This window comes from Bolinopsis microptera, chromosome 11 (genome assembly GCF_026151205.1).
Source record: "Bolinopsis microptera isolate Bmic1 chromosome 11, MBARI_Bmic_1.0, whole genome shotgun sequence".
Taxonomy (NCBI): domain Eukaryota; kingdom Metazoa; phylum Ctenophora; class Tentaculata; order Lobata; family Bolinopsidae; genus Bolinopsis; species Bolinopsis microptera.
The window spans coordinates 4,043,914-4,066,835 of NC_087082.1; the positions used below are offsets into that span (position 1 = coordinate 4,043,914).

Genomic DNA, 22,922 nt, shown 5'->3' on the forward strand with positions numbered 1-22,922 from the left:
TTGTTTTATACATAACACGTTCAATGAAAATACTGAAGACATTTAATTGTCATCACTCAGCATATAAACAATGGAAAGATATAATATCAAACATCAATCTACCTTATCGACGAAAATGTGAGCGGACCAAATTATTAATTTAATTATGGCACGCCCTAGTTATAAGCAGAGAAGGACAATTTGCTGAAATTAGAGCCGCTCACAAGTTTTATTTTTGTAGTTTTTAACAATGATCCTTGACAAGATAAAGATCTAGTTCTACACACAAATGAAGATGCAACAAATCGCAATGGATTGAAATTGACTATCGTACTATAAATAAAACTAATTACACTTATAATGAGCGTTACCTGACGTTTGATATGAAATAAAAAGTCAGCTATGATGGTATTCAGCCGCAGTCGACCCATGAATATGATAAACGAGTGTAAAATGTTTAAGATTATACACTCGAGATACGTCGTTTTCGTGTGTACATGACTACCAGTACCATCAATTATAACATTTGTCATTTACAATATAATATTATATTTGTGTTATAGTTATGATAATTGTTCTAAATTTCTTGTAGCGGTTGCGACAAATGATATGCAGATCTTTTTTGTTATGCTAAAAGAGCAGTTTATCATTTGTCGCAACAACGAGTTATTGAAACAAAATTCGAGCAATTATCATAACACGATGAGACTAATAATTAATGTTCCGATCCGGATATTGCATTTACATAATTCGATTGTAAATTGATCGCCTTGAAAGAACTGAAATTGCTTGTATTTAATTGTTTGACTGGTCGGCTATAAGTTAAAATGCAATCAGACGTAAAAATACCAGAGTACCATTGAATACTAAAATGTTTTATTTAAACTTTGGATTGGACACAGTGAGCAGCCCTAATTATGAGCAATAAATATCATTTTGCTAAAATAATGGCTGTCTACTGTATGCTATAATTTGTTCGGTAGACCAGTTTTGTGAATATGTTTTAAGAGCAAACGCAAATAAACTTCTTGGACCTATTTAACTGTCTATTAGCAACAAAAGGCAGCACGTATCATTGCCTACTACCATTTAAAATTGCGTGTAAATTCGCTGTGTTTTATCAATAAGTCTTATCGTGCAGTCCTTTCTGTCTTATCAGTGATGATACACTTACAGTCGTGATATAATGAGAATATCATAGCCCTGGTTTTCAATTTCAATATAATTACCTGCTGAAGATTTGACTTAATCGATCGACATGGATAAATTTTCTTGATTTTCAGTGATACATCCCAAGTTGCAGATCTAGAGGTTGATTAATTTTTGAGGTATTATTATCATACTGTTATTTTTAGTGGTCAAATCTTAAGGTAAAATCTAAACAAGTTTCTTAAATAATTTGTAACATTTTTAATTATATACACTATAATACATGACATAAAATATAATACTTTCATGATTGATAATACTGCTTTGTTGGTTTGGAAGCAGTTCGATCTGAAAATATCAGAAGTAAGTGAATAAGATTGAAAGAGGGTAGGGGAATAAGATTCTGTATCAACAAATGAGTCATTTGTAAAAGAAAATTATGATCAGACAATTAAGTCATAAGATAATTAATATGAAGTTGGGCGTAAGAAAATCAATCAATTGGAATCCATAGCAGATTATAGATCTGTAATTAATCACGGGGAATTTGATCAAAACGTAAGGGCTCCTTTGCCATAAATAATAACCAGTGTGCTGATATCTTTCCTCAAAAACTGCTCAATAAATGTACGATCAAAACGGTCCTATAATCATTATCGTTATTAATAACCATCAACAATATCAATAACCAAACCACAAGTTTAGAGATCATAATATTATGTTCAAGATAATCCTAGACAATTCTTGAAATTTCCAGAAAAATGCACAAATCTTAGAAGAGTCCGAGCTCCTTTTTGATCTCCTGCTGTTTCCACTCGCTGAAAGTATCGTACTCTCCCCGGGATAGGCCCAGAGTTCTGCGGAATTCCGTGTCCGAGATGTATTCCTCCAGTCTGGCCTTGTCAAGCTCTGGGGGGAGAAGCGCTTTGGGACACCTCTGTAGATCCTTTACTCGGACCATCTGGTGGAGAGAGGGAGAGTTAGAATAAAGATCGAGGTTTTGTTAAAAATCAGTGCTGTTTGCTTATCAGATAGTTTCATATCAAAAATTTGTTTCACCGTTAAATCTACAATTAAAACTGAACATTTAAATGCATAAATTATATTAGTATTACTACGAGTGCTTCATTACTCGAATTTTCGGATAGCAAACGAAGAGGAACATTCCGTTGATGAACGATCTGCAGCACAAATATTTAGACTACACGGTGCCCAGGAATCCATTGACCTCCAGATAGTTGGTGATACGAGGATATGAAGACAGGAGACAACTGTTGAAGACAGGAGACAACTATTTAACAATATTGATGGTAGCAACATCCACGAGCTGAACACGCCAATTTAGCATTCATTATAAGCAAGACTGACTGACCAGATCAATGAGACGAAGCCAAAGGAGACTTCGCCACAGTGCTTTACAATAGTCGATATCGAGATTTGCGAAACAATTTTACTGTACGTGTAAAACAGGAGACTCCTTGACGATAAACCAGACATTAAACTCAAACAAAAGACTCGAACAAAAGACTCGAAATAACTAGCTACGTTGAACACGTGACTCCGAGAAAAGCGGCCCATCAAGCCTACCCTAATCTAAAACATGTCCATGCGCTTTTTGATGAGACACTGCCGCCAGAATGGCAACTCCGCGTATTCTCCTCGAGTCATCCTAAAGTTTCTCAAGAACTGAGAATCTGTAACGTAGTCTTCGAGTCTACATCGGTTCAACTCCGGGGGAAGGAGGAACTTGGGGCACCTTTGTAGGTCGTAAATACTCAAGACCTAGAAGATTCTCTCTCATTTCTATTTCTAGAGCACTAAAAAAAGCTGCTGGTAGCCTTTTTCGATTTTTCATGAAGATCACGTTACACGTTTTGTATCAAAATAATTCAACCCACGCAATACAGCAGCAAAAACAGGGCACGTGATACTTACAATGCAGTCGGGTGGACAATCAGCAACCTCCTGGGCCAGCTTTCTGGCTAGTCTAAAGGCGTCAGTGTCAAATGGTTTTACTGGAGATGGGGCTGAAAATGAATCGAGGTTACTCCTGAGAATTTTCAACTATTTAACTATTCGGAAATAAAACAGAAATTAGAGATTTGACATTTGAATTAGACGGTGAAAAATTGACATAAATAGGGTTTTTATATTTAAACCTTGAACACAATGTTAAACTTACATCTTGGTTTAGGAGGAGATTTTACTCTGGAAGGAGATTCGATCGTGTTCCTTATCTTATTGACGATATCCTTGGGAGGGCTCTCTTTTATCTTGGGGTCTATCTCTCCGGAATGTTTGTAAGCAGTTCCAGCTGGTAGACCGTTTGATACTCGTACCTGAATAAAGAGGATATTAGTTCGGCAGTTCATTGAATTTTAAGTGAGACTTATTCATTGAATAAGTCTCGCTTAAAGTTGAAATCGATAATACAGCCAATATAAAAACCATGGAATCTAATAGAAAAAAGGACAAATATAAGCTGTGAAAATGAGCCTTACCCTAGGGCCCCTGTCCGGACTCTTGAATCTCTGAGGACTTGGTGTTCTGTGCCTAACCGGACTTGTGTTCTTGTTTGAGCCTCCCTTGGTGATCCTTGGCGGTGAAGATCCCTTCTGTGACCTGTTACACTCCCAACGGATAGGCTGGGACACCACTGGCGACATGGGTCGTCGAGTGGTGGGGTGGGCCTGTAAATCTTCACCCAACATTACAGGTACCTGAAAATAGTTATATTATTTTAGATTTACTCCGGGTTGGCCTAGCTATTAAAACTGGTTTAAATTGGTTTAGCTTTTAAGTTTTACTGTCAAATAGTACGTTGCTTTATATTTTCTCTCCTTTTCTTAACTTGAACTACTACTAGTTAATTGAAAACAGATTTATCATGTATGGGCATTGGGCGGGGTTTCTTTTTTTCTTAACACAAAGTTGAGTCAAGAGTCTAAAAACTCTTTTATAAATAAATTGCAATTTTCTACGGTCATACTTTTAAACTTTTTGAGATATAATCTGTAACCAGTACCTGAGTATAATTTCCGTGTTTGTTGACAGCTTTAGGAGTGTGGAAGTTAGAAATTGCGTTGGGACTGTCCTCGGGATCATACGCAATGCTTTCCTTTCTGTCAACTCTAAAAGGAATGTTTACTAGTCAACTCTCTGTTGTATGGGATACTTTGGTGGATTTTCCATTTTATTACCAAAATATCATTCAACAGGATTGACAAACAGATATTTCTGTTTCTTAGGAAGAATAGTAACACAACACTCTACTCACGGTTTTTGAACATCACCAGGTTCTTCGATTTGGGGTGGATCTGGCATTCTGCAAATTATAGCACAGCTTAGCATCATAGCGATAGCAACCTTTTTCATTCAATCAAAGCATCATTTTATTTAGAAGTAATTTTGCTATTTAAGAAAATCTAAAATAAGATGTGAGGTCTTGAGTTTCTGCTTTGCACACTTAGAGACGTAGGAATCGAATCCTTTTATAGTAAGACCGCGTCTCTAGAGGGTTAGAGACCGTGTCTCAACATAGTACTAGAGACATTTAGAGCGCACCAACCTGTCCCTCTCCTCATCACACTCAGCCGGGGGTGGCAGGTCAGAGTCTTCACACAGCGGTGTGCTTAGCTCACCCGAGATGCTGTCCAAATCTTTGTTATCAGCTCTACACAGCAGATTAGCAAAATTAGCAAAAAGGGCAGGTATTTAGTGTAATCCCCAACGTCGGGAGATAGCATTAGCATTTAGCGTCATGCATATTGGAACTTCAATTCGGGCGATTTCGACCTTTAAGCCGAGCCGCGCGGCTCCTGCCAGCCGAATTTGGCTGGCAACGTGGGCAGCGAAGTGTAATTGTTACTTGCTAGTGCTTGGAAACATTTTTTAGAGCCGTGCTGCTGTATAGGTTTGGTAGCATGAACCTACTTCCAAGGCAAACGGTAAGGTTTTGCAAGCTCCTCAGTAATGCTATCTTTGTCACTAAACATAAAGACATTGAACATTAATTAATATAGTATGGAATGCGAGTGCAACACATGTAACTGGCTAAAAAGGAATAACAGTGCGGTTAGATTTCACACATAATCCAAATGCTTTACTACGATCGATTAAAAATTACACCATGAAGAAATATCTAAAATTTGATAAAATGTAATTACCCGGCGTCGTCTTCTTTTTCTGAAATGGGGGCAATTAAAGAATAAGATCTCAATACTGTTAAGATTCTAAAAGCACAATATCTTTTGCGAATTCGTGTTTACATAATAGCTTTTGAATGAAGTTGGCTAAACTTCGCAAGAAGCCAATTAAATGGGATTTTAAGTGCTGAACATTTATAATTTTATGTTCATTCAATGACAAATCCTTCGGTAGTTTTCAGTGTACTTGAAATTGAATCCAACAAAAGTAAAGGTGCAAAACATCTTTTATAAACACAATAACAGGTTTGAGGACGAAAGATTTTTCTCTCAGTTTAAATGGTCAACAAATAATAGTACGAACACTGATACATGGATTATTTAAATGAAAATGTTGGCGGATCCTCCTTGTTTGGTTGTGAAAACCAACATGAAACTGAGATTTCGGAAGGACAAGACTTGAAGCTAATATCAAGCCTTCAGCGAACGGGTGCCTTGGAGCTGGAAAATACGACCACAAACAGACCATGTTTAGACTTGGAGGCCAGGGCTTTTCGTTTCCAACTCATAAGACCAGAAGCTAACTTATAGACGTTAGCGCGTGGTGGCGATGAGGGCCGGGCCGGGGATAGATTGTCTACCTGTTTAGAGGGCCCCGGACCGTCGCAGCCACACAGTGGCCCTAAATTGCGGGGTTGTGTGGGAAGTTTCAACAATCCAACGACGCTTTATCAGAAAGTTAGAGCATTATAAAACTCATTATTAAAAACATTTTGGAGGACAACTGATATTTTTCTCAAAAAGGCCTCCTAAAGCACTTGGCCCATCACTTACCTTCTTCTGCTGCCTCCTCTTCGGCCGCTTCCTCCTCTGCTGCTACTTCCTCCTCCTTATCCTCCTCTGTCTGCATGGCTGTTTCTGATAACTGGGGTACCAGGAACTTGAGAGTACCCTGGTCGTTACTCAGGCGGATCAGTGTAGTTCCGTACGCGCCCTGAAGTTGAGAGGTATTTACAATATTAATTAGGAATACTGGACTTGTCAGCGGTTGTTAACTCATTCTGGCAGTTAGGACTTGGAAATCTAAGAGGATTAATTATAATATACTTATAAATCATAGAATATAGATATCGTAAGTGTAGCAAGAATTTATTAATATTCAACGGTCGGTGTCATAAAATGATCAAAATACAAAGGCCTAAACATTGATTGGAGACGAACGTAAATGTATCTGACTTTGGGTCTCTTTTGTCAGAGCAGATTCTGCTATTATGGCAACTCAACGGTGGATTATGAGAAAACCTTTACGACCCGACAACCTGAAATCAGGAGGTAATCACAGCACTTTAGACTAAAATACCTGAAGAGACAGTGCGTAGAAACCAGCCAGTAAAGAAGCCTGTTCTGGTGGCTGTTCTGGTGAACAATCTGGCATAGAAGAGTCATAGCATGGGGCTGGAAGGGGGACAACCTCGCCCAGAGGGGCCGGTGGAGGCACAACTTCAACAAGAGACATGGCACACACTCGAATCAGAGAAGAGAGTGAGGGGATAGTGAGGGGAGGGTTGTTACAACAACGCCACCTGGACCAAGGTCCCTGGAGAGGGGAGTGCCACCTGTGCTCCTATCTCCTTGGGAACGTGATGCTGGTTGTGGGGTTATCTCCTCGTCTGCTTGTTTAAATTCCTGATAGCCAGAGGTATTTTCTAGTCGTGCTACATTTTAATACATGAAGTTCATGGAGGAAGTAAGTGACCTTTTCTTGCTTGAGTTTGACTTAATTTTTGACAGGATTAGTCTCAGCCCATCAATTCTCAAGGATCTTTCCCAGGACCCGTCTAATTGGATTAGGAATCGTATTGTGCGGGGTTTGGGTCACTTTGAAATAATTACAATCTGAGTTGCGGGGAACGACCTCTGCAACGACCTGGCAAGTAATGCCATTAGAGGAGACCGTTAATTGTACCAATTGCATGAGCTGAACGGTGGAAAATGTCCAGAATTTTTGGTAGCCCATAGCAACAACTGCATGAGGGAAACTTGATGCGACGGTTTAAAGCAGAGTCGTGACGTTGTGCCCTGGTGGCACTGAGTGTTACGTGGAGTCGCAGTTACACAACTTGTCATACTTGGGAGATTGCCAGAGTAAAAACTTAATAGTATGTGAGAATAAATTCCGAGAAAGTTGGAAAAAGGGGAGCATCTTATGGAAAAACCATGGAGATCGGTTGTGATAAACAACCATTTGCTAATCAGCAGTTCAATAAGTGGAGTCAATGTAAATTAAGAGAAGAAAAGCTTGTTTTTTATAAATTAAATTAAAATATGTCTATTAATGATGCAAATGATGAACAGATTATAAATAAAAAGGTCAAAAAGCTTGTCACGAAAATACACATATTCGCTGGTAAGTTTCCTTCCCTTCTCACCGATTATTAAGCTTACCCTAAATGCCTGATCACCACAGGGATGATTGCACACATCTGCTGTGTAGTATCCGGGAGTAGACTGATCGGGTTCGTCCTTGATGCCGTGTCTTCTCATGTACCGACTTATCATAACCTTCATCAACGCTGACCGGGTTGAACCGACCGATTGAGCCATGTTCAGGCACTCTATTGGGGAGTCGGAAAGGTTGACTTTATGTGGGATATTGCCTTTAGAGGATTGTGTTTTCGGAAGTTGTGTGGTAAGGAAGAGTTTGAGCAGACAAGCTAGAAAACCGACGGTGAACAAGATAACGAGAAGAGCTCCAAACAGGTTTGCGTTTAAAGAAGTAGAAAATATCGCGTGGCAAGCAAACCAGCAGCTATTCGGTGTAGTACATCACTGTAATTAAATACCACTAACTCGGCAGACTCAACCTCTATTGGCAGACTCATCCTCTCCCAAGCAGACTCACACGATGTACCAATGAGGAAGAAGCACCACTCCAGCTCGAACTAATCAGAGAACATAAGCAGAACCTCGTGACCCTGTGGTTAACAGACTACAGGACAGGTCCGTATTGGACCGTTCCAAGCTAGCCAGAGCCTTAATTGGAGACAGTTACCGGGGTAATGGACCAGGTTGCCCTGGATACCGTACCTGGATCATCCACCTTTTCCGGGAGCAAGTTAAAACAGAGCTAGGAGATGTAGACTGTCTCTTAGCGGGGAATTGTGGGAATACAACGTTATAATGAGATCATTAGCTCATTATTGTGAACTCATTACAGCTAATTATAGATTCGTTTACAACAAGTTGGGATGGAGTATGAGATTGGATGGAACTGGTAATTTGGAGGGAACTTGTGGTATAGAACTAGATAGCTAGAGTAGGTATAATTCATTTCTGGTCCAGTGGCATATAGGTTGGCTTGGGATCTTGTAGTTTTACTTACTGCTGGCAAGTAGAACTACAAGAACTCATGAGTATGAGCTGGTATAAGGATGTGTTCAAAGGGAACCCACCTTTTATAAACTGGTGATAATTTGTCATATATTACTTTAGACGTTTCTATCAAACATAAAAACCATGGTAGATCTAGAACTGGTGGAAAATTCTAAAAGTGCAATCACCTACAAACTACATTGGGCAATTCAAATTTCACTAATATAGATACTAGATACATAATATATTTCGAACCTTCACTTCAAGGACGGAAGAATAAACTTTGGATTTAATAATTTTACATCCTATTTTGATCGCTACGTAGAGGATCGTGCAATAATAATAATCTTACTATATGTAAAGCGAGACGATATATGTGTATATATCTGTACCATTTTACTGACACCATGGCTTCAACTTTAACACGACGTTCCGCAAAAACCGTAAAAGATATAAAACTGAAACTTTATGACTGGCTCAAATGCCTTAATGACCTTCAAATCAGCATGAAAAAATAAAAAATTGGCCAAGGAATAATAATTTTAGTGCCCAAAATTTGGACCCCAAGACGGTGTAAAAACGCGAATTAAAATTAGGTAATAATTATTTTAGTCTCTTGACTCTTCAGTCTTGACAACATTTTAGGATTATACGGGTTCCTGCTAGTATATATAGGTGAAAGGTGCTTTGGTATATTCACAGTATCTAAGTGGAAAAATGTTGATTGATATCTTGCCAAAAACTTTCCATACATAGTAAAATTGGCCTCTTAGATTTGAGGTTGTTGAATTGCAGCATTCAAAATAAAGATGATAGACAATAGGTGGATTTTTTTCAGCGATGAGTCAACGTCAATTCACAATATTGTGCTTGTGGTACAGCGTAACGGGTGTTGTCTCTTGGTACAAAATTCAGGTTATTCACACGTTATTTTACACGCCATAGCTTCTCTTTCAAGGATAGAAAATTTAACACAAGATTGTGCACGGTTTAAATTTACCAAATCATGCCAGACAGCTCAAAACATCACACCGAGCAAGGTGATATCTTACCGTATTATCACAACCATGAGGACACTTCTGTTGATTTTCATTTTCAACATCATTTTCTAGTTGTGTGTCATCTGGCACATACATCATATCAGCATACTCTTCGGTGGCCATAATCGTCAAAGTCAAAGGAGAAGGATAAAAACGAAACCCAAAAGAAAAGGTAAGTGGATGGATGAAAATACAAGGATACAGGAAGAGGTATAGTCTACGTTAACGAGTCTGTCTCTACCAGAGATCATATATACAAGCTCATAACACGTGGGCTAGAGATATTTCTTATTGGCCGCATTTCCTGTTAGAGTACGCAATAATTTAATGACTTAATCATCTTTTAATTTAGAAGACGAGAGTGAATCTTTTGTTGCTGGTCAGAGTTACAGCCAATAATTCCAGGACACTCAAGTTTAATCCAGGTCATTACTCTCGGAATGTTTGACCCAATCTCCACCATTCCGCTGCAGGATTTCCAAAATCGAGCTCTGATTATTTGTCAGAACACTCGGCTGGTCTGCCTAAATGGACTAAGCTACATGATCTGAGAGTCTGTTGCTAGGACGACCAGTATTTAGGTATTTAACAGGAATGTTTGCGGAGGACATAGTCCGGCAATTATTCAGGTGTTTAAATTTAGCGAGGTTTACCAGATAAGAGCAGGAAGTTGAGTTATTATTACGTAGCTGAAAGTTTGAAATTATAAAGCACGTTTTAAACGCGTGACGAATATATTCGTGAGAAAACAGTAAACAATTGCGAGGATGACATCGATCTAGAACATGTAGAAGAGTCTAAAGCAAATGGGTCATTAGCAATTTATCTCATTGACGTTTCATGACATCTAAATGTTCACGAGCCGGATCGGAAGAGCAGTAACTAAACGAAGATAATCGACCGACTAAACAGTCAGGATAAAAACTTACAAGGATCATGATCAAAAGAGCCCGCATACATGGTTAAATAGCAAGGGTTGTTAGGGAAATGTAACATGTATTTTCTGAATATTATCAATTATAAATACTAATCAAACAAACTATAAATCTTTGGAATTATAGAACCTACCTCCAAGAAAGCGACGAGTTTGTCCCTGGTGTGTTCGTCATCATTACCGGTGTTATCGGACATTGACTCTGCGACGATCCTTCGTGCGGCGTGTTTTATAAGCTCCTCTCTTCTGTTTGCTAGTGACTCCTGGTGGTCGGATTATATTAATTATTCGTATTAACCTTCATATTCAGGAATAAATAGATGCTAGAGCTGTTAGACGAGCAGTTTTAAGTTTCATGAAATCAAAATTATTTTGTACGGAAAATTAAATTACATTTAATTTTGGGGAAAAGGCCTATTTTGAGATTTCGACGTAATTATGTTGACGACTTACCATGCACGGAATGAACAGAGATTGTCTGTCAGATGATATCAGAACTTGTGTCTCAAGATCCGCAGCATTGGCTTCTATCTCAAGAGTCATTCTGCTCACCTGAAAACGTCCTCGGTAATTTGGAAAATAATGTTAAATTAATGTTATTTATTATCGACTGAGTGATTAAAATTTGCTATTCCAGACTACAATTCTCACGCCACCCACCAGTGAAACGTAGATCACGTGACTGGGAGGTTGCTGGGAGGCCCATAACTTCAGATAGTGACTGACACTCGATCCTCATTAGAAGAGATTCGGGAGTGATTTGACCTAGCTATATGGTCACACAGTCAATTACCACTCAGATGTGAGGCCAGGAGCAGTAATTATTGCGTGAGAAAGAAATCGGATCTGATAAGCAATCTGCCTTACTTAAGTTGGCAGGGAAACTTAAACTTATCATTTCTGGAATTCAACTCTGTGAATCGTTTTATTCCTGTTTTTCAACCCCATCCCACTTTCTACTGTTCGTGTTAAGGCAGTTACCTCAGACGGAACTTCAATAGGAGGAGGGGGAGGAGGTAAGAGAGCTTCACCCTTCACTTCCAGATCCAAGTCTGTCACTGTCTCATCCATTTCTCCTGAAAACAGATTGTTCGGATGATGAAACTTAAATACATCCGGATAAAACATTTCAAAATGGGTCAATTCACTTACAAAAATCACTTATCAAGCTTTCAAACAAATTCCAATTACCAGCTGGTGGATTATCTTCAACTTCATCTTCTTTTTCTTCTTCAACTTCTTCTTCCTCATCCTTTTTCTCCTCATCTCCAGGCGTATTTTCTTCTTCGTTACCTTTAGATGAAAATAGTAAACTAAGGGAAGAGTCAAATTTGATTTAATATTAAATTAGTGGGCACATTTTTAAGATCTAGACTAGACCTATGTAACTGTGTAGTTAGTGATTATCAAACATATTCAATTTCACTGTCACTACCTCTTATGATGCGACATATAACAGTCTCGATTTCTTTAGTCTACTTAAATTTAAGATCCTTAGACCAAACCATTTTGATTTGACATATCTGAAATTTCAGAACCGGTGTTTAGCCAGATCACGTGATCACATGTCTTGACACTCCTACAGGCTCAGACATGTCCTCAGTCTATCACGTGATCTTCAGAAACAAGATCACGAGCACAACATTCCATCCTGCACGTGACTGTCTCCCAACAACACGTGACCTAGTTAGACGAGAATACCCCTCATGCTCTCATATAACTGGGGGACTAGAGGTATAAAAGCTGATGACGTATCACTGGAATCAAATGTCCTTTGTTACGAATACGGAACCACAGATTCCTTCTCAGTCTAACTACTGGTGAAACATCATCTGACGTACACCTACGATGCTCACTAATACGGAAGTGATACCTAACACGAAACGGATGTGGTCTAACGAGGATGAGAGTATATATCACAGAGCTGGAGGTTGGATGCCATCAGTTCTATCTCCCATCAAACGATACATCTACTCAGCTTTCACCAGAAAACCTCACAAACTTTCAACTTATCTTTCAACTGCGTTTTACGAACCCCGAAATTCCTCCGACAAGATGTGTAACCACAGCATTACCACAGTTGACAACTCCAAACCTCTTTGTTCCCGGGCTGCTATCCCATGCTGCCTTCACTTTGCTCAAACGTCAGATACTGGAACACAGATGGACCAATCTTTCCTCTGCCCCACTGAAACCAGCTGTGACTACCTCAGTTTCGCCCCTCTGAGTCCTCAGACCAGCTACCGTGAAGCTCACTACGAACAAATGAGGACCTCTACATCAGACTCCTACTACACCAAGATCACCACTGAGGAGACCTTTATGGAGAGAACCTTTGTCCACCACCCATCATCTGGAGTGACCTCTCCAGATGCGACCCAATCCTCCTCCCAGATTGCTGTCTACTACCCTCATATGGGTATCCGTATGATGAACGTCTCGCAGTTTGTGGTGGAAGTTAACGTCGGAGCCCAGTTCCTGGATAAGCCCAAGAGAACGAAGGCAGCGGTCTTCAGAAGATCCCTGAAGACAATCTTGAAGCAGAAGTTGAGGAAGATTTTCTCCAAGAAGAGCAGACAACCTAAACACCTGGAGATCGTTCACGGAGAGAGCTTCTTTGAAGACTTCTAAATCTTGCTCTGTTCTGTGTATTTTTACTCATTGTTTTGTATATAGATTTGTACATAGATTTCATTGACTATAATAGTTCTAAACTTTATTTCAAATTCAATGTAGGCTTTATCTTATCAACAGTATCACTCAGTGATCCAAATTATGACAACAGTTGAGGTGTAAAACACGTTCTAATATACATTCAATACGGCCACGCGGTCGCCAATTTTAGTAGTTTACTGGTCATGAATTTGACTGCAAGACTAGTTTAACATCATTGTAGCGGTGCTCTAATCAAAGACTTTCCCAAATAATTAGTACCATCAACCGGAAAATAAACGCTGTAATTTATTTTTTAAATTATTAACTTTGAATATATGATCGGCTAATTTGCAGGGTCAGGAATGTTGAATCGTATCGATAAGGCTCAATAATCTCTGAAATTAATTTTCAGCCCGGAAAAATAATGATCGAGATCGTTTAACTGTTTAATGACCCGATTTGCTGCAAAATATTTCTGTCTCTTTTGAACTAACAACACTGAAATCTATCTTGATTTTTCATTGCATGATCAGTTTACTAATCAGTAAAGTTTCCCGATTATTTCATTACGCGTCCTCTTGATCCACCAGTTTCTTATGCTTAGCGTCCGAATACAGGTCCATGAGCTCTTCAGGAGTCGACGGTATCGGCTTACCAGTGCTATCACTGTTGAAGTAGGTAATGAATGAAGCCAGGGCGGCGATGCCTCCGAATATCGCCAGAACAATTCGGGGATCCATAGTGTTGTAGAGAAGGGACATGTAGGGTCCAACAATCGCACCGACCCTAGCACCAGCAGAACCCATACACAATATAGTTCCCCTGTGAGATGTTGGAGACAACTCTTTGGTAAGAAGTGATATGGAACCCCAAACCCCTGAAAGGAAGGGAGCAGCACAAAGACAGACAACATGGTCCAGATTCCAGGTATCCGAGAGACGGACCCCGAAGCTGGGAATAGAAATGAAGAAGACTACAGCTATCCCAGCAAAGGATATCATCACAGCTTTTTTTCGGCCAAAGTAGTGAATCGTAAAATATATCATTCCAGATCCCTTAGCGATGAAACCACCGAGAGAACCAAAAAATATGGTGGAGTAGATATCTGCCCCTAGTTTACCCCAGCTGAAGAGCAGACCGTAGGATATGCAGGCTATCACGAAATAGCAAACAACCAATAACAAAGTGTTCTTCAGCATCAGAGGATACTTCCAGAAGTCTTTGATTTGGGCCAAATAGCTCTGATCATAATCTTTGTAGGTCAACTCGGCTTTTTCAGATACTTCTTGGGTGTTGAAGATTTTGGACATTCTTCTGAACGTGGCTCGCGCTTCCTTCTCCCTTCCTTTTATAAGTTGAAATCTTGGTGACTCTGGATAGATGAGGACAATTATGGTTGTGATACTCGCGAAACACCCCTGAATCAAGAATATATGATGCCAGTCCGTCACACCATAGGAAACACCTACAATCATAAAAGCTCCAAAAGTCCAGCCACAAGATGCGAAGATCTGACAGAGGTTTCTAAGCTTGGATGGGGTAAACTCAATTGAGAGCAGTTCAATTCCGTTAAGAACTGTGAAGGTGCCCATACCCTGTATTATCCTGACAGGAAGCATCACGTTGTAGCTGTTCACAAAGTATCCACCAAGAGTTGAGAGACATGTTATCACCAGTGCTATCACAGTAGTTGGTTTCCTACCGAATCTATCAAATGCAGCAATCCCTAAGACGAGACCTATGAAAGACCCGATGAAGAAAAAACTCTTTAGATTGGATCCCATGCTCTCGTTGGAACATATGAGACCCCACTCCATGGCGTAACTCGTCCTCTGCAGCGTCCAAGTGAAATCAACATTAGGTTGCAGAGCATTATCGCAGATCGTGTCACGACTGAAAAACAATTCGGGTTTGTCCGTGAAGTTTGTCATCAGTTCAATGCATTTTCCTGACGCACATTTCCAGTCCTTGTAGTTCAAAAAACCCGCGAAGATCGGCATATACGCTAGAGCCGGAGCGGTCATCTTTACCATCATTAAAATGATGTAAAGTCCAAGAAATTTGAAAAGGTTGGCTCTAGAGTTATCAGCTCCAATCGTCTTATTCACCATCTCTTCCACGGTTAGTCTTTCAGAGGCACTCTCCTTCTCCTCAGACTCTTTATTTTCCACCTCTTCCTCTCCCTCCAAACGCTTGTACTGTTCATCCGGCTCCGGGCTCATTTTCTAATAATTATAATTATCATTTCTAGGACCAATGACTACTCGCCAATACGAAAGTTTGGAAGGAAGATATAGATCATGCTTTCTTTTTCACTACGCGGTGTATAGCGGAGGAATTATCTGGCTCGTGATCTAAAGGCCGCGAGTTTGCACCCCAGTGTTGATCTACCTGGACCCCATAGCTCACTCTAGGGACTGAGAATGCAATCGGAAATACCAATGTAAATAAATATGAAATTGAAGTCTTAGATTCTATGAATAGTGACGAATTAGTTCCGTGCTAATAGTGCTCGTAAAATTGATTCTTGTAAGTGAAGGTGCTGGACCTACTGAGTGCTGGTGTAAAAATTTTAAAATACAGAAATTAAAAAATGCATTCGTTTGAAAATAAACTACGATTCAGAATAAACTGCAAGATTATCATGGCATGATAACTACGTCCTACGTATCACTATCATATATGACGAAACTGCAGCTGCAAAACTTTAACTCTAAAAATAACTCAGTCACATACACTAAAATCTGTCCTAACCCCAATCTGTAATTTACACTCGATAGCTAATCTGATGATTCGTGGTACATTTTCTCTGTCCCGTTATAATGTTACAGTAAGACCGAAATTCTGTAAATAACCCATTTCAGTTCAACTCTATCCGTCATAATTACAAAACACTGACATTAACACGTACATCCATTTAATGTAAAGTAAATTAAGCTAGGACCCAACAAATAGGCACAATGATAACATTAACATACTATGTTCGGAAACGAAAAAAATGGTTTTCAAATTTGTGCGATAATTTTAGTTCCGACTTTCGAAGGTTCGTTCGAGCTAGTGGTGCACTGTGTAGGATGTTTAACAGCATTTTAAGCGTTTAAGTTTAACTCCTCTCAAATATGAAACAAATAGTAAATATAGCTCTCACCTTCATCTGGTTCCTCGGGCTCGTCAGGTTTATCGTCCTCTTCTGAGGGTTCTGGCTCTGCGGAATAATTTAGGTTAGAGAACGCTGAACGTCCAAAACTGGAAATGAGCCGAACCGAACTTTTAGCAGCCATCGTATGAGCATTATGTAACCCTATTTAATGTGAAACTGCAAATGATTTGACGTGTAGACACTGTACAGGAAATGATCATTATCTCGATAGTTTCATGTTAATTGACAAAAGGGGACATTTATGCAATATTTGTATTATTTTAGTCCCGGAAAGATTTGGCAGAAGTTCGTTGAAAACTTTGCCGAACGCGGACTAAACCAGCCAAAACCCGGATAAATAGTACGCGTTTAATTCCTACCTTAAATACCAAAATTTCAGAACAAACAGCTAAGCGCATCTAGGCGGACTATTTCGCAACCAAATAAGAGACATAAGATTAAGAAGATAATTTGGATAACACTCGGAGTTTAATTTAGACTGTAATTACACTCCAGGTTAATTGTAGTGAGCAGACCCACGACTCTAGAGACAATGTTGTAATGACATCAGACAGTAACACCCAGTACAGACCTTCCTTCCCCCCTCCATCCTCTTCCTCTAGCTCCCCTTTTTCTTCTTCAACCTCTTCTGCTTCCCCTTCATCATCTCCATCGTTTGGTTCCTCCCCCTCTTCTATTTCTCCTGCAGATGCAGAATGCTCTCCATCTTTTATATCCTCTGTCCTATCTTCTTTTTCTGGGTTTTCTGCATCCTCTACTGTTTCAAGATCTTCGTTTTCTACCTCTGTTTTGTTAGTAAAATTAGCTGCTCGAAAAAGAGACTTATCGAAGACACACCGAAGAAACTACAACGGTTTCGTGCAACACAATTTTAAGAAATGGTTAATGCAAGGATGGATTCGCCTGATTATAAAGGTGCTAAAAGGTCATTTAAAGATAAACCCCACGAGTCATGGAGAAAAGATGGCACATTTTGCTATGCAGTAGACCAGCAACAATTGACAAACGATAATTAGTAAGGTCAAAAACCAGCAAACGAGACTGGAGACTGCCGACTTCCTTCGTCGCGTAGACTGTGAACTCCTATTCCCAAACCATCATCTGACAAATATATCCAGTCGGAAGAAAGCGGATTGCTGACCACACTACAGAATTTAAAGAGGAAGTTTTTATTAAACAAACGAGTTTAATAACGAAAATCTGTAGCCGAGTTTGCTTTCGAAGAACAAAAATCATGCGAAACACAGCGACACTTAACACGTAGTTTATCCGAACCTTCGTCATCGTCAGTGGCAGGTTCACCATGCTCAGCGTCAGTGTCCGACGTATCTGGTTTGTTTAGAATTTATTTTTATTTCTCTTATTTAACTTCTCTTAGATCGCAGAGGCTTGAGAACCCTGACAATTTTCATTTAAAATCAGCAATACACGCCAGCGAACGTAACACACGAGACGATAATAGAGGTATTTGAATTTTGTCCACCTCGGCACATTTGTACCACTTAAATGCAGTTTACCGCTCACAGACATACATTTAGGCGAACCTTCTTCGTCGGGGTGTTCTTCCACGGGTTCTTCCACATAAAATGTGGGGAGGTGATCTTCTGATTCTGATTCATTTCACAGTCACAAAATAGTTCGCATGGTTGATATATTTAATCTTGATTCTTTTGACCAGTTTTAGTTTATAAGTTTATAGTTATAACCGAACATTTCTTATTTCTCGATTAGTCTGTGGTGTGAATGTACAAGTTGAGAAAAAAAAGCTCTATGTAATGACAGATCGTGTACGAATCAATTAACTAACCGCCTGATGAAATAAAATATCTAGAATACCTAATCATCGATTACAAAAACCAGACCAGTATAAAACCATGCAAACATACCTTCCATGATTGTGGGTTCGTCCAGCTCTTGGAATAGATTTCTACTAGGGTTGACGATTTCCTCGATATAGCTCGTTTCTTCTGGGTCCATGTCCTCGTCCTTCTTTGTTTCTGGGAGTTTAATTGTTGTAATAGTGATTAATGATTAAGTAATCGTCCGCGGTCAATTAACAAATTGGATTGTCCGATCATCATGTCAATATTATTTTTGTATTACAATTACTGTACGTCAACATATCGAGCCTCAAGGGAGTACATTTCTAAACTTATAACAAAAGACTCCTTTACTTGTGGCAAGAATGTTGCTTACATTATCACATTATGTCAGTGCTAAAGTTTAAAACAGAGAAACGTTTAAAATAAATACTCTCCTTACCTATAGTTATGCGAATGGTGCAAGGTGAATTTTCTGGGTCTTCAGGTGTGATATCATCTACTTCCACTTGTGAAAACTTAGTGGGGGACTTCCTACCCTGAAATAAATAAATATTAAAGATTATTTAGTTATTTTAGGCCCCTTTGACCGGGCTTTAGGAAAACCGCCCGTCTTTGACAGTGAAGGTGTCAGATGATGGACGGGTTATTTTCCCGTCACTAATCCCGCGATGAAATGTGTGACCTGTCGTCCTGTGACATGTTTTCTCGATTTACAATCCACCTCCGCATCATAGCACTATTGCACTTGCAGTATAACAGCCTAATTATCATCCCAAGCTTTTAACACATAGTTCTATAGGTATTGTACGAACAGGACTTTTTATTTTATAATTAATAAATCTACATTTTTTGTGAGTAGCAGCTTTCCTGTCTCGTTTGGCGGGGAGATTTTACAGTTTACTTTTTCACACGTAGATGTGAGAAATTTGTTTAAAATTTTAAGAATATATTTCGCGTTTCTTCTCATGCGACAAAACCACCCGAACCTTTCTTCGTAGAGTGATGAAACAAACATGATGTCTAGAGAAGAAAACAGACCTTAGAAACTGTCATCGACATATCAGTGCTTTTCAGTGCCTGGATTCATTTTTCTGTCAGGAGTCTTCGTTGATAGATAATCAGAAATATTCAGATTCTTTTTCAGTTCCGGTGTTTGTATCAAGTATTTTGGATTCTTTCGTTTTCTTTGAAACTGTGCGTCGGTTGTCTAATCTACCACCACTGAACGTTTTCAGGCCCTAAGATAAGAAACAATTTCTCACAACTCTACATTTCTCACATGTCTACTTTTAAATAAATGTTATTACGAAATATCGAACAATTACATCAGTCAACTTGACTCGGTCGGGGTTGTTCCATCCTGATAGCATTTTTTTTCAAAGAGAATACAGTCCAATGGAATTTAGCTCAAAAGAATTTAGTCCAAAACACCTCCTTCTGAAATTTGTCATAGCACTGACTTCAACAGCAAGATACTGAATACTGATCATAGCAAGATACCACAATTATAGTATTATATCCCGAAATAGAGCTAACAGCATCATTCCTTATTCCTCATTTCTTATTCCTTGTCCAGCGTACATAGAGTTGTCTGTATTATAGGCGTATAACATTGTACACTGCCCAGTTTATTTATCTAGTTTGCTACTTTAGTCACCCACTTAGACACTTGGTTAACATATATATTACAACATTATTATATATATTACAATATTATTATATTTATAACAATATTATTATTCGGTTGGCGGTTAATTAAGAGTAGCACAAAGAGTGTAATATTCAACACCGACTTTACCTCAACAATACCAATTAATATCAACTGATGACCTCTAACTCGCTAAATATGTACTGAGACAAAATGAAACCTGAACTTTCTCGTTGTTGAAGCCTGAAGTTTCCGATTGATTGACATGGAATTCCGATGCGCATCGGAATGTTTCCTGAATTCCGGAAAGTTTCTGACTTGGTCAAGCCCCAATACTTATAACACCTCACTAGGTGCTAGGCACTGTGCACAACAGATGAGTTTAGCTAAAAACTGTTAAAATTGGTTAATTGTTGGTTTTTATAGTAGAGATAGCCGCTTCAGGTGTCATAATATCTGTTAGCGTGTTGTTCAACATTTTTGTAAACCGTACATCCTTGTGTGTAAAGTCTGTAAACTTGTACGGGCAAATAAAAGTACGCTGCCACTTCTAACTTACTTAGCAAATTAACCTGAACAAGTTTATGCTATGATGGTTCATTGGTTCAGCATATCTTGAATAATTTACCCGCTACCGATAACTTAGAGAAGCACTGTAACTACAATATTCCCACTCACATTCCGAGTCTGTATTTGACGTTTCCTCTAACCACCTTCTAAATGCCTGACATAGTTTATAATGAGCGCCTGGTTCAGCGTGCGTTTAATCTCACCCGCTGGTATTTTAGTTCTGGTCAAACAGGTTTCTTTGAATATTAACTAATCCAAGCCCGTCCAGGAATAATTGATGTCCAGGAATAATTTGCTGTCTGCAGTTTATTAATATCCGAGTATTACTATTATTGCAGTTCCGCTTTCATCAAAGTTACGAAAATAGATAGTTTATTTTCTCCGTTGATCGTTTCTCTCGAATGTTCCAGATTTGCCAGATCATGACTTGTTATTGGGTTCATATTGACTGAAATAATTGGCAATTTGAATCTATTAGGCCAATTTTTATGCCGGTTTGAGACAATAATTAGACGATTGATAGATTTGATAAATGTTCTGCCATGTTCTTTTAAATCTAGTTTACAACGTCATTATAGTTAGTTTTGTCAGGTGACGTGTCTACTTCTAGTCTGTAGTGTTTACTGTATTTCAGTATCGTAATTAAGTGTTTTCTGTAAGTGCAATATTGCATGTTGTTTATTGTTCGTTTGTGTCATTATGCAATATGTCCGTAACTATTCTAAGCAATGTTCTCAGAGCCAACATGTTTCGATGACGGTTTCTAGGGTGGCCTCCCCCGCCCACAATAATTCACTGTTGTTTCTTGCTTCGATATAATAGACTTCGTGGTTTTCTCTGTGTGATTACTGATTTACTGCTTAAATAGGGTGCAGATATTCGATTTCAGATTGGAATAAAGTTGAAAGATTATATTATTCTAATATGAAGAACAATTCTTACATTACCTCGTATTTAACCCAGCATTTTGTAGTGGAAAAAGAACTCTGAGAACCAGAGACTAGGTATGAGATACATGTCAGATACCTCCACATTACTCACCGTATTGTTGCTGACCACCTTGACATCACATGTTGTAACCAGATCAGCCCACACCAGAAAAAAACGAAGTGATGAAATCAAATGTCCCACCCTGTGTGTAATCGATCAAACCCAAGGTCGCTTTCTCAGACGAGTAGAAGGAACCTACCTGCCCGAGCTCTATCTGGAGAAATGTGAGACTCCGTGTAACCAGGAGTGTTATGTCAGTCAGGATCCTCAAGTGCCCCAAATAGTGGCTCACATATGTGCTCCGGAAAGTGAACTGTGTGATTTCAAGCAAGATGCGAGCTGTAGGAGACATGTGGTGGTGGGCATGGATCACAGGATAGATTTTAGTGTAGGAGTACACGCGACGGACGGGCCACTGTCTACCTTGGGCTCAACAACACTCTACACCGAGTTCAACTTCCCGACAGGCTTGGTCAGGGATCTGGGTACTACTACAAGTTGGACCATGAGTTCTTCAGCGACAACCGTGTCTCATGTGAACTTCGACGCAACAGATCCGCCGGAAGAGTACGTCACAGCGACCCAGAGACCCACGGAGGACTGCAGTGCGTTTTCCCACAGGTGTCCTATCCGGGGTGAGTTCTGTTTTGGACTGGTTTCAAAAGTTGGTGTCTCCTACGGTTGTTATCCTGACAAACCTGTTTGTTCCACTTTTGAGGGTTGCGTCAGAGTATGTTTACCGTCTGTGGAGTCTTGTGACAAGACGGTGTCTCCGTCTTCTTCCTGGGGTACTGTTACCCATACACCTGATCCGACCAAGGAACCTAAAGTTGACGAAGAAGACACAGACGAAGAAGTGAATTTGACTCCGGAGGAAGGACATCCGGATAAGGAAGATAAGGAAGATTCAAACGATGAAGATAATACAACTTCGGAGGAAACGGATCTGAAGAATGACTCGGAATATGATGTAGATGACCCAAGTATAAATGAGACTGAGAAAGATACAGATAGCGCCACTGTGGGAGTTACATACTCAGTTCTGATTTATCTAGCCTTAGTGCTAAGAGCTACAATGGGATGAATGTCGAACTTGTTAATACGGCCTTCCGTTGTAAAACCCGAGATTTCATCATAAAACTGAAAGATTACGCCCCACGATACTGCATTGACAGTTGACACAGACAATGCAAGGGTCAGGATTCAGGAATGAAATTGAAGATCGCAGTGATATTGATGTTTTAATTGAAAGCTTAAATTGAAAGCTGTTGTGTCAAGCAGCTTAAGACGATCGAATGTAGAAATTCAAGCCTGACCACTCGTGAAGATTGAAACTCTGCTCCTTTAGAAACTCTACTTTAGAATTTTAAACTGGCAGAGCCAGGATAATTTGTTTTTTCCATTTTTTTTACAGCGAATTCTAGATTTTAAGATAGTACGTAGTTGTCGTTGTTTTG

The 22,922-nt window shown here is 39.3% G+C and overlaps 2 protein-coding genes across 11 annotated transcripts in view; both read right to left on the reverse strand.

The window, feature by feature from the left end:
* Positions 1-1,365: 1,365 nt before the first annotated feature.
* The window catches only part of LOC134823371 (cell surface glycoprotein 1-like), a 31,443-nt gene continuing 9,886 nt past the window's right edge, over positions 1,366-22,922 (reverse strand). For 2 of the 10 annotated variants that reach the window (XM_063834816.1, XM_063834818.1), the window contains 20 exons: positions 18,697-18,793; positions 18,321-18,431; positions 17,979-18,044; positions 17,710-17,763; positions 17,464-17,535; positions 17,006-17,218; positions 16,423-16,479; positions 11,811-11,912; positions 11,601-11,695; positions 11,073-11,171; positions 10,754-10,882; positions 6,108-6,267; positions 5,295-5,313; positions 4,697-4,801; positions 4,406-4,453; positions 4,154-4,259; positions 3,630-3,848; positions 3,311-3,467; positions 3,064-3,155; positions 1,366-2,089 (listed from right to left, as the gene is read on the reverse strand). In XM_063834816.1, the coding sequence (XP_063690886.1) occupies positions 1,901-2,089; positions 3,064-3,155; positions 3,311-3,467; positions 3,630-3,848; positions 4,154-4,259; positions 4,406-4,453; positions 4,697-4,801; positions 5,295-5,313; positions 6,108-6,267; positions 10,754-10,882; positions 11,073-11,171; positions 11,601-11,695; positions 11,811-11,912; positions 16,423-16,479; positions 17,006-17,218; positions 17,464-17,535; positions 17,710-17,763; positions 17,979-18,044; positions 18,321-18,431; positions 18,697-18,793 (2,190 nt within the window). In that variant the 3' untranslated portion in view covers positions 1,366-1,900. Of the gene's footprint in view, positions 2,090-2,715; positions 2,911-3,063; positions 3,156-3,310; positions 3,468-3,629; positions 3,849-4,153; positions 4,260-4,405; positions 4,454-4,696; positions 4,802-5,294; positions 5,314-6,107; positions 6,268-10,753; positions 10,883-11,072; positions 11,172-11,600; positions 11,696-11,810; positions 11,913-16,422; positions 16,480-17,005; positions 17,219-17,463; positions 17,536-17,709; positions 17,764-17,966; positions 18,045-18,320; positions 18,432-18,696; positions 18,794-22,922 lie in introns of all 10 variants that reach the window. The other 8 variants (XM_063834814.1, XM_063834817.1, XM_063834822.1 and 5 more) reach the window with 6 other exon arrangements.
* On the reverse strand, positions 13,335-15,510 carry LOC134823374 (organic anion transporter 3-like). Its single transcript, XM_063834826.1, has one exon. The coding sequence runs from the start codon at positions 15,494-15,496 to the stop codon at positions 13,841-13,843; it is 1,656 nt and encodes a 551-aa protein (XP_063690896.1). The 5' UTR covers positions 15,497-15,510; the 3' UTR covers positions 13,335-13,840.

Excerpts from the sequence above, each read along its gene's own strand:
- LOC134823374 (XM_063834826.1), bottom strand. The coding sequence starts at position 15,496 with ATGAGCCCGGAGCCGGATGAACAGTACAAGCGTTTGGAGGGAGAGGAA.